Source organism: Orbicella faveolata, unplaced genomic scaffold (assembly GCF_042242905.1).
Source record: "Orbicella faveolata isolate gen_17 unplaced genomic scaffold, um_ofav_v1 contig_13, whole genome shotgun sequence".
Lineage (NCBI taxonomy): Eukaryota > Metazoa > Cnidaria > Anthozoa > Scleractinia > Merulinidae > Orbicella > Orbicella faveolata.
This window is the reverse complement of record NW_028301540.1, coordinates 28,718,456-28,730,314: the sequence shown is the minus strand read 5'-3', so window position 1 is coordinate 28,730,314 and position 11,859 is coordinate 28,718,456. Positions and strand designations below refer to the sequence as shown.

At 39.9% G+C, this 11,859-nt stretch overlaps 1 protein-coding gene across 2 annotated transcripts; it reads left to right on the top strand.

Moving 5' to 3' along the window:
- Positions 1-2,163: 2,163 nt before the first annotated feature.
- On the top strand, positions 2,164-9,937 carry LOC110053910 (uncharacterized). 2 transcript variants are annotated; one of them, XM_020760220.2, is made up of 8 exons: positions 2,164-2,318; positions 2,542-2,649; positions 2,802-2,894; positions 3,049-3,156; positions 3,956-4,036; positions 6,909-6,998; positions 7,762-7,839; positions 9,140-9,937. In XM_020760220.2, exons 2-8 carry the CDS (start codon positions 2,557-2,559, stop codon positions 9,785-9,787), a joined length of 1,191 nt encoding a protein of 396 aa, XP_020615879.1. In that variant the 5' UTR covers positions 2,164-2,318; positions 2,542-2,556; the 3' UTR covers positions 9,788-9,937. The 2 variants fall into 2 exon arrangements, with proteins under 2 accessions (XP_020615879.1, XP_020615878.1); XM_020760219.2 differs by having other exon boundaries at positions 3,953-4,036.
- Positions 9,938-11,859: the final 1,922 nt, after the last annotated feature.

The following is an 11,859-nucleotide window of genomic DNA, read 5'->3' as shown; positions in this document are numbered from 1 at the left end:
GCAAATCAAACTCGTTCCATATGAAAAATGCACCAGGACTCGTTTTGAAACAGAGGTCAAAAGCAACTCCGAACTGGTTTAGGAATCTGGAACCAGAGATCCAGGGTTTTAACCAGACAATCATCCGTGTGGCGTGTTCTCGAACAAGACACCTTTTTCTCACCGAACCTCATTTTACAACTTGGTAAAGTGCTTAGCGGTTAAAGGTCTGCGAGAATAAGAACCCAACCCAGAGGCGAATGCTGAAAATTTAATTAAGATGATTTCCGAAGACCATTCGAGCAATAATGGCAAAAATAAAGTTACCAAAAAAGCATCGCACGGTAATATTTTGAATGAAGGTAAGAAGAAGCTGACCCCGCGAGAGAAAATTGAACTTGAAGTTATTCATATTTGCATTGAAACGGACGTTTGGCGTGACATGTAGTTGAAATTAAAACACAATAACGTTAAGCATTCTTACGAGGTTTGACATTAACTTTTTCGAGAATGCTTGAGAATTTAATCTGATTTAATCGCGGGGTCACCTAGAGAAATGAATTACGCTGAGATGTTTTAAACAGCATGCAAAAAGTTACCGTGCTGTGAGTGGAGTATTAGTCTTATTGCTCGAACTTTGAGAGGAATCCGTCTTAAACTTGGTTAAGTGCAGACGACGACGACGACTCAGTACAAATGAGAACGCGCTATCAGACCCCGAGCAATGGCCTCAGTCTTGCTCGACATGAGCGAAAATATTTTTGCCGTGTGCCCCTCGAAGTTTCAGTGTTTTAGGGGAAGGCTGGTGGCCGCTGCTATAATTGAAATTTTGTCTTTATTTGATCAGGAAAATTATAGTTTTATAAAGGAAAAGTTGGGGAATTTTGAAAAGTGAGGTCTGTGACGTTCATTTTATGTCTCGCGCGATTCGACTTCCGGTGAGAAAGATCGAGCATACCATTGACAAGCCCCCTTTCACGCCCGACTAAAGCGCGTCTCTACTTCCGGTGAGTCGATGTCGATTCGTGTCCGAGTATATCGGAGATTAAGAGCAGCCTCGGGGAGGGGGTGGGGGGAGGGGGAGAGGAGGAGGTAGAGAATCACTATTCTGGCTTATATTCAGTTCTTTTCGGTTTTATCCAAAACTCGATTTTTATCGTTTCCCTTGAATGGTGGAACGGAAGAGACACGCAAGTCACTCGCACGCACGGCTGTCATGCTGACTGTAAGCAGTAAAGAAACACCACGTCATGATGCCGTGGGCGTTTCTCCAGATCATCTTTTGGCGCCTTTCTAATCGATGGCGTGACATTCTACGTTTTTCCGCTGTGTTATTAACTATTATTTTCTTCTACTGTCATTCTTTTCTGACGTAAATTCACGATAGTGTAGGCTTCGAAAGAATTCACCAATCATGGATTAAGTGAAGGTAGACAGTCTTGAATCGCCGTATTTAAAGACTTGTCATAATAATATGATATGAAATTTGTACTTGTAGTTAATGGCAGCCTCTTCGCTGAATTAAATTTACAACTGCGAGTTTTTAACAGCTCGTATCCCGACCTGGTTCAGAGGACCCTTTACCTCACTTGGGAACGAGGCTGGACATAAATTCGGAAATTTCGGAAATTTCAAACCTCTTGCTCTAAACTGTAGACTAAATAACAAGGAGCAATTTGCTGAGAGACTGTGGGGTTTTTATGCGTCTGCGGAAAGAGTTGAAACAAAAGCTTATTTTACTTTTTCCGCAACGGAAGCTTTCCATGCAATTTTTTTTTCTGATTTTACGCACGGCAAGCCATTAATTAAACTTCCCGACTGTTAACGTGACGTAAAATAACGCAGCAGTGGAAATCTTGCTGAGAGCTGTGGTTCACTCTTTCTGCAGATGCAAATTCGTGTCGTAAAATTGCGCCACGATGGATATGTAGTTGTTGGCGAACTTGTGACTGGTGACATCATCCGTTCAATGTAACACAGTCAACACACACTGGTAACACAACTCTCAAGTGAAAAAACTACACTTTTATTCGAAAAATAGCTGAAAAGTGTCTCGATTTTAACCATTCTCGTAACATATCAAAATTCATCAATGTTGTATGGCTTAAATTATAGCAAGATCGATGAAACAGTTTTTTTGAAGGGATTTGTTGCCCGGCAACTGGCGGGAAAATTTATTCCGGAACATTTGTTGCGCGCGCCAACTGTCAGGGTCTGCGTCACCTGATGTGACGTCACAAAGACTAATTTATGCGCCATAGCACTCCATTTTACATGTCTTACATGTTTCAGTTTGGAAAGGAGAGTACGGAAGTTGGTTTACGTTGGTAAATCTCGAAGTGAGTCAAATTTGTGATCATTTTAATGTAATAATAAGTGAATGTTTACCACATGATAGGTTTTTAACGCATTTGCGGGCAATTTTGGAGTCTAAAGGCACGAACATTTTCAATCGACTGTTTTCGTTTGTGATCGGACGTCCTTTTGATCACGTCTTCGAATTTCAGCTACGTACGCATTGTTTACTGTTTATCTGACCACTTGATTTTGAATCATCCACAGCGTTGGAGCGCCGTCATGGCGGTTGGCAGAGGGTTCTTCGACCAGTACTCTGTGTTTTGTGTCTTTGGATCTGTCGTGGGATGCGTTGTTGTTCCACTCATAACTCAGGTATTACACTGAAGACACGCGTTTGATCACAGTCGCGGGCACTTCTTGCGTTATGTTCGAGCCTAAAGTGCCCACGACTACTTCTTCTTAGATTAATTTTACCCTGGCGAGAACCTCTTTTGTCTAAAATAATCTGTGCTTTGAATCCACAGTCCGTGGAGAGCGTTATATTTTCCGCCATCGTCATAAGCCTTACAGCGACTCATCTCACGAAACGGGCGACCAAGTCGGAAAATTCAAACCAGGTAGGCTGAAATATTTTCGCTGTAATACCCATCCTGATTAAACAGTCTTTCATTTGACCAGTGTTTTTTGTTTGTAAGTGTAAAGAGCGGGCTATAAAAGCGCCCATATCAACGTTGTGGATTTTCTAAGCGGGTTTTGTGCGTGGTGTTGTAGGTCAACATGAAAGAAGTCGACAAACGCGTCAGTCGCAAACTGAAAGATCGCGAGCGTGAACAAGCGTCCCTTGTCAAAAAGCGGAAACCAGCAACACAACAGACTCAGGTATTGAAATAGAAGTGTTCTCGTTTACGTGTAATCCCAGAAAATCCCCTGCTTTTGGACTGGTATTGCCATACGACTTGTTACGTTACAACAGTGTTTCTTACCTTTCTTACACAGGCCCAAACACAGTCGCCTACAAGCCACCAATACTTGCTAGCAGTAGCATCTATTCTGTTAATAACATCTATTTGCTTTAATAAAAGGGCTGGGGATTTTGCTATACTGGTCAATTCGTCTTCTCGTCTTACAGTATTTCCATCGTATTAATAACAAATATATACATGCACAGTCAAACCTGTCTTTTTTTGTTTTACTTCTCGTTATAAGCTTAACGTTAAGAGTATCGATTTAGCAAGCAAAGCAACATTTAGAAGTATCAACGGGATATCGTATTTTTTTTTTAATTTTTGTGATCAGCATAGGAACAGCACTTTATTAAAAATAATTCCTACCAGTTTCAAGCTGTACTCCGCTTTACATTGTCATTTTGGCTTGAAATTTGCATTCCCAGGACGAATAATTTCAGGAAAACAAATCGTTGCCTGATCATTACATCTGGAGTTTTGCGGTAAAATTTTGTTACTGCTTTTTGTGTGTTATGTCTCCTTCTTTATTTGGCGGTAAAGAACAGTGCTCTGAGTTCTCGAGGATCTAAAGTGGCCACCATTTTTTTTTAGCATCCCCGGCAGCTGTAATTTGAAACCACATATTGAAATTTTTCCAGCTCTTTGTCCTCATAACACTAGATCCTTCCAGCTGTTTCATGCTATTTTTATGGGTCAAAATCCTTTTTCAGCAGATGACTGCAAGAGCTACAGACAGCCGAAAGAGAAAAGAGGATGACCAGAAAAAACTCGATTTGGCCAAACAACTTGAATTGGTGAGTAAAATCTATGGAAAATTACAAACAGATAATGGTTTCTTAGTAAAAAAAAAAACATATGCATTTCTCATGATGTCGGTTAAAATATTTTATTTAAATATCTGTTGTCCTTTTTTGCCTGAGTGCTTTTAAGGTGTTAATTAAAGCATTTTCCTATTGTATGTATTCTTGTAGTAATGCTTTTGTGAGCTTCAGACAAGCACAATGATGGCTTGCTGTAAATTTATATCTACTTGCACTTTGTTTGTGTCTTCGATTGTGTGGGAAGGCTATATTATACATTTATATTGTTTAGAAAAGTTTGCTTCAATAAAACTTAATAGATATATCTAAAATATCATATTATTTTCTGTTCATCAAAAAGAAATTTAAAATACCGCCTCCGTCATTTTTGCTGCAGCTGACAAGATTAAGAGGGTATTGATGACTATGATCTAAGCACCACTGGCAATTCTATTATAATCGTAGAGAAGGTGTTCTCGTTTGACGCATAGAATGAGAAATTACTTGTGTGCAGTTGAGTCATGGGTCTTTGTACTCAGTGACTTTTTGGCTCGTCTGGCTTGGCAGTGGATTAAAGAGTGAGGAATGATGTATATGCACATTAAGTCTCGTGCTTAATATGTTTTTAGTGGCTCACCTGGCTCGGCAGTGGATTAAAGAATGAGCACTAATTTTTGTGTCTTAAGTATACATGTAATGTAGTGCCACCTTAACTGGGAACAAACTGGAATGAACTAATTGCAAGCAAACCTGAGTGGAAGTAGCCATAAGCAAACTGGAGTGTTTGTGTAAAGACATATCAACTAAATAAATGTGTCAGAGTCAGTTTGACAGGAGGAAAACAAATGAGTCAAACAAGCTGGTCTTTTTGTTTTAACCAAGGAACAAACAAGTAAAACAAGCTGGCTCATTTGTTGGATTGTTGAAAATGGCCTTGCATTCTGTTGTTTAGCTTTCAACATTGACTGGAATGCATGAGCCATTTTGCTAGAATCCTAGTTTGAATACACCTTTGCTTTATCAAAAGTAAATGCAGCAAAGCTGGTTGTTGATTCAGAAAAGAAGGTTATACCGTGAAATAAAGGGTATCACAGGGGAGGACCCGGTGGACAACGTGCTATATAATGTACCTGTATGTACATTTTATAGAATTTAATTTGTGGTGATCTGAAAGCTTGCAAAGCACAGATTTATCACCTGCATCTTGAAAGAAGTTCTGGTGACTATGAACAAGACAAACCACAATTCAAAAGAAAAACACTGGGTAATAAATCTCTTAGTAACTACATGTACATGTATGTGCGTTTTTGTGTGTGATGTCGCTGTACATTCTTACTCGTTACTCACCAGTTTGTAATTTGACTTACATGTACTTATGTACCCATCAATATATGACATATGATAAGGCATTGGAAGATAAACATTGACAGTACACATTGAAATGCTATGCAGTGAATGTTGAGCATACATACTTTTTTTTCTGTACATGTCAAAATACTATGTAATTTGCTGACCAAGGCCGGTATTTCTTTCTGTATGGTATTGCTTTGAAAGCTGCGATTGTGTTGAATTGTAATTAACTTAGCTGTTCATTTCAAATCTGGCAAACCTGTGTGTTTGACTTTCAGGCACACAAAGCATTACTGTGTGCAGAATTTGTAGGGCTCATACGGCTGACTTTATATTTTTATGTCTTTTTTTTCTTTCTTTTCTTTTTTTTGTGTAACAAAATGCTTGAAAAGTTGCCAGAGTTGGAAATTTGGGAGCAGTTCATACTTGGGGTCCAAATTGGAAAACCAGACCGCTGAAGCACATGTGATTAGCCAATCAGATTCAAGGATTTAAAATTCTGGTCTGCTAAGAAGCTGGAGAAAAAAAAATAATTTATTTTATTGCTTGTCGACTGTTCATTTCTCTCTTGAAGCTAAAAATTTCTGTCTTGCAAACTGGGAACAAAACTTTATTACCTGTCCATAACAACGTTTTAATATTGGTACAGCCATTATTTTATTGTCTTTTGTAAGGTGGACATATTTGTTTGACATTGTTAGCAGAGGTATGAAAGGTAATTATCATTTTTTATGCTAACAGTGCTAAGCAAATGTGGGCTTCGGGCCAAATTAGAATCCTGGAATCTTTTTTTCCTGTCGAGAATCTTTAAGAAGACCTGTTCATTCTCAAAAATGAACAGAGAGAGTATTCTCAAGAATTCTCAATTCTCAACAAAGTACAATACCTAATAAAATTGGAAAATTGGCATTGTTTAGTTTCTCCATGTGGTTCAGTTTCATTACCGGATTAAATTTCCATGAGCAATTTGGTATCATAGTGTTACATGGTTTGATAATCATTTTCTTGTTCATTTATGTGTTCACTTTGTGTTGACAAATTAAACCATGTTCTGCATGTTGCGGTGTTTTCCTATATGAACTCATAGCTCAGTAATGTAGTGGAGCAGTGGAAGATTATTCTAGGGGCTGAGTGAGTCTTCAATACAGCATACGGAGTTCGCACTTGCAGGGCTCGAAAAAAGTACCGTCTGGTCTTTCAGGACAAGTAGATTTGCCTGCTGGGCAAGTAACTTTTCAATCTCACTTGCCCAATGGGCAAGCACATGCATATCGTTCGCCAACTTCTTTAAAAAATGTAAACTTAGTAGGACTTGCCCTGGGCAAGCAAAATTTGAGAGCTGCTTGTCCAAACGGGGAAGCTGAAATTCAAGTTTTTTTCAAGCCCTGGCTTTGGTTTCTTGGTATAATCGAGAGCATTGCACATTAACCACAAAAGCCCAGTGTGTCATGCTACTGTAATAACAATAACTAACGATCAATTTAATTATCGGGCCAATTTTCATCTGTTTATTCAGGAACGCAAGCAAGAAGAAAAGAAAGAAAGAAAAGTCAAGAAAAAGGAGGAGCGACTGAAGAGAAAAGAACAAGAAAGAGAGGAGAGGGAGGTATGCACAATATATTACTCCTTGCAATATTTCTGTGTTGTACTTGATGTATGAATTATTGACCAAGTTAGCCTGCAGTTTACAGACTGATGTATTATTGGCATGTGAGTGCACATTTTCGTAGTAAGCTGCCATCTTGGATTTGGTAACTGTGGAGGGTTAGGGTGATGGAAAATTACCCAACCCTCTACTGGTCTAGCATCAATTTCAATCCAAGATGACGGCATCGAAAACCTGGTCTATCAGGCATTCCATTCCAAATTAGTGCCTGTACTGCAGGCTTTGACCAAATGTGTAGTCGAAATAACTGGATATTACCAAAGCTTTTTTTTTTTTTTGGTCTATGGACTGAGAGGCAGTTTATGTTCATAATCATGCAAAAAAAGGAATGAATTCACCAATTCAGCTTGGCCAGTGAAGGTCATTTTGCTCTTGTGGGACACACAAGCAATCATGAGAAGGCAAGTTAGCCCAACCTGGCCTAGCTGCCAATCACAGTACAGAATTTGGTTTATCTTGTTCAGGTCACTAAGAACATTTACATGTAATTTGCATTTAATAAATCATGTTATAGATTTTACTGTTTTGATGTGCCAAGCAGTTGTCAGATCCAACATTCAGGGAAATGTATGACAATTTGTGAGGAGAATTTAAGCTTTTATTTCGAGTTTGGGACTAAAATGCGTAGTAATGCATTTATTTACATTCTACATATGGTGAGCTTGACAGTCTTATGTGTAACACCTGCTCTTCAATGAACTAGAGAGAAGAACTAAGACTGAAGGTTTACAAGGAACAAAGACAAAAAGAAATGCGAGAGAATCTTAAGCAAGCCGATAAGGTAAGCTTCAACTCTCCGATGGTTTATTTAGCAAATAAAGAAGCCTAAGCCGTGTATTACACTGGAATAAAACAGGACGGGCATTTGAGAACACGAGTGAAATGTAGAAAACACTCGCCTACGGCTCGTGTTTTCTACATTTTTCGAGTGTTCTCAAATGTCCGGAGTGTTTTGTCACAGTATAATGCACGTTTTTGTCAAATAAAATGCAATTAGAACGAGCTGTTGAAAAGGTATACATGTAAGTTTACAGCTCACCCACCGCTTGCCCTGGTAAAATTTGCTTTGCTTTAGGCAGTAGTTTCATAGCTGTCAGTGTGGTCACTTCACTGTTCGGCAAGATGCCGTAGCCTGGAACAGTCGTGGCCAATTTGTCACGTGATTTCGGGTACCATCCAACCAGATACGGTAATCCGGAAATTGTTGATTTTCCGAAAAGCGAACCTTTCAACAGAAAATTCCGGAGGGAACGTCAAGTGGAACGGAAATTCCCGTTAGGAAAGTTCCGAAAATGTATAGACTGCGAGTAGTCTCTCTTTTCCTCGAAAATCCGTGGGGAAGAACGCAAAACAAGAGAGCGTGCGAGCGGGACTGTAAGCTTGACGTGCGAGCAACGATGCCGCCTCGTCTTCCGACGCCCTCGTTACTAGCGGCTCGCGGCATCGCCGTTCGTACGTCACGCTCACAGTCACGCTCGCATGCTTACTTGTTTTGCGTTCTTCCCCACGGTTTTCGAGGAAAAGAGAGATTGCTCGCAGTCTAATGTCGGTATACCTTGCAAGGTTTTCCTTTTTTCCTGAAATTCCGGAAAATGCTTTTCCATTCGTCACTGGAAATTTTCCCGAATTTCCAAGGGGAATTTGCATCGAATTGAAAGCGCCCTATGTGTAAAACAATAGGCCGAGAAACTGGCATATAGCGCCGAGTTTTTCGAAAGCCGGTTAACCCTAACCCAGGAATAAAAGTTAACTTAAGTATTAATATTTCTTGCATAAAAATATTTTTCACTGCTTATGTTTTGTGTAGTTTGAGATTACTTGAACTCAAAACTGAAGGACAAGCAATACAAATGTATATACAGAAAACCTCATCGAAAAGTTGCAAAACTGCATGAAATCAAAATTCTCGCTAATCCTGGGTTAGCTTGATCGGGCTTTGAACAACCCGGCCCAGATGTGAAATCTATTGTAATGTTAGTGCAGTATTGAGTCAACGTGTACACTCTCGTCGACTCTTGTTCTTAAAAAAATGCAGCATGGTTGACAAACTCACTTTTTTTAACCTGTTGTTTCCTACACAGAACTCGCTTCTCCAAAGAGTAGATTCCGGGAAAACAAAAGTTAGCTCTTCAAAGCCAACCAGAAAGCTTGATTCTTCAGCAGTGTCTAAATCACCTCTTAAAGTTCCTGGTTCTCCGGTATTGACAATGCAATATCTCTCCAGACAACGATCGCAATCGGAGGGGAGCGAAAGTGAACCCCCGAGCCCACCCCCTTCAGTATGGAAAGTACCGGAGTATGTCGAACCCAAATGGAACCCTGGGAAACCGGAATCAAAGACGGGATCAAAAGAGACTCGATTAAATAACGACGTTGTTTGCGCGAAAGTTAAGCTAGAGCCGCCATTTAACCAACTGCACAATCAAGTTTATAACAGCCAGTCATTCAAAAAGAATCAGTTCATGAATCAAAATCCCGAGAAGAGCGTAGCACCTTGCGAATTCAAGACAACGCCTCCGTCAGTGGAATTCACCAAGGTCAAAGACCTGGATAAACAGGACAATCGACAGGTTAAGTTCAACACATATTCCAGTTTTTCCGGTTTGGATCTGTTGTCTCAACTGAAAGAGGAGAGTAAGCTTTCTGACGCCGAAGTGAGGTCGTATTCCTTATTTGGTCCTGATGAACCAAACAGCACCATATTTAGATCTCCGCTGACGGGACATTAAGGAGAATTTCGTTTTTCTTTAAAATGGGAGTGCATTAAGACTTATTCTCAAGAGATATTATCTATATATTGTGTACCTAGAGGTTTTGGTTTTCTTTCTTGAATAAAGTTACTAACTTTAAGCTTTAAACAATAAAATGTTTGCAAGCTACAGGAGGTATCTTTTCAGTTATTTCCTGCCACAGGAAAGTTCAAGTCTAAAGTTCATATCCCCTTTTGCCTCGCTTTCGAAACAAATGCTCAAGCAAACCAGTTTGATACGAATATTTAGTATGACTTAGGAAGTAAACGACAAGATAAGAATGTCGCAGGAATTTTTTTTCACCCGAGACATGAAGAGTATTTCGCCTCCTTTTTTCATGTGCACACTTAAATTATGGCGACCTACAAAACTCGAAATCTGGGAGATTGCCAATAATTTAGCTTTATGATCCCCGAAAAATCCTCTTCGCCGGAAATGTTTTCCTTACTGAATTAAATGGACAGTTGACAAAATTTTATCCTGCCTCTCGGACAGGGTAACGGCGCTTATGAAGGTTTGGTAAGGCGCTAAGATTAAGATTTGTTAAGACTAAAGTCACAGTCCTAGCTAGAAAAATGTAATCGTTGACAGACAGAAAAATGCCAAAAAAGAAATGCACCTTGAGGAGATTGTCGTAGTCTATTCCGTTGGAATAAACATTTATCAGCTTTGCCAGTATGGTAAACGATCGATCAAAAAAGGAATAATATATTACGCTCCACTGGAGGCAGAATTTATCCAAGCCTATTTACGGCTAAGCGCTAGCCTAAAGAGTAGTTCCTAAATTGCCATGCTTTATCTCCTTGGCAACAGACAGGAGAGCTTAAAATTCCGGATACCACTTTTTTTCGGAGGGTGAAGAGTTGATCAACAAAAATCCTAATTAACTTGGTCACGTACATGTAATCGAGCAGATCACCAGATATGTGATATGTCATTCGCAAAATGAAGAGAATGCAGAGGGGTCAACGAGGTGCATATGTGGAGGATTATTTCAGGGTAAAACCGTCTGAATTATTTTTATTCGCGAGATAATGATGCCTACTTTTCTTCATTCAGTAAACCCTGGCATTTAACCAACAGCCTCTCTAGTCAGTGTGATGAATATATTTTCTCCATTTCTCGGTTGCATTGATATGGAACATTGCGAAGATCACTGACATTATAAAATTAGACTCGATGTTCATTGGGTTAAATTTGCAGAAGCTGTGATTGGTACGCATAAAAGGAAAAAAGTCGCACGTTAGATTACCACATTCCCGAGATTCTTTTCGGGTACTGTCCATTTAGGAAGTTACGCGTCAAAAGGTCCCACACCAAGAGCTTTTGCGGTACCTTTTAGGGTATTGAGCTGAAAAACGTCAGTGTCAGTAAATCGCTGCTTTAGAACTGGTACCCGGCTTAGGGATCCTTTTCAAAATTTCCCACGGCTACCCCCCGTCGTTTTTATATGGGAGTCACTCCACTCCTAGGTTCGATTCCCAGCCGTTTTGGGAGTGCGGTCGTTTATCTTCCTCCCGTATGGCAAGGAACACGGCCTCGCAAAACGGCTGGAAATCAAGCCTACCCCCCTCCCCCCACCCCCATCCCCGACTCGAAAGCTGGGATCGATTAACAAAATAGCGGTTAGGGCTATGGTGTGTATCTTTTGCGATAAAAACTGCTAGATTACCCCAACTTGTAATATATAAGAGAATTGCAGATAATCTAAGATCAACAGAATCCCCAAAATGCACCGTATGCTCAATGAGAAGAAACGCATTCTCTAAGCCATTGGCTGACCTTTACAAGTCTAATTCAAACAAACCACGCACCTATTTACTGTTTTTTTAACTCTGTTTTTTTGTTTTGTTTTGTTTTGTTTTGTGTTGTTTACGCTTTAAAGTACAGTTGATCACGTGAGGCAGGCAAACTGGGTCAGCCAAGCTCGCATTTTATAGGGATCGTTTGACTTGCGATTTATTCCCCGAAAAGTTCAAGTTCTCAGTTTTCTAGGAAGAGCACGTTAAGTTACAGGAGGCTGGATAACGGACAACCCATGAATGACTGAA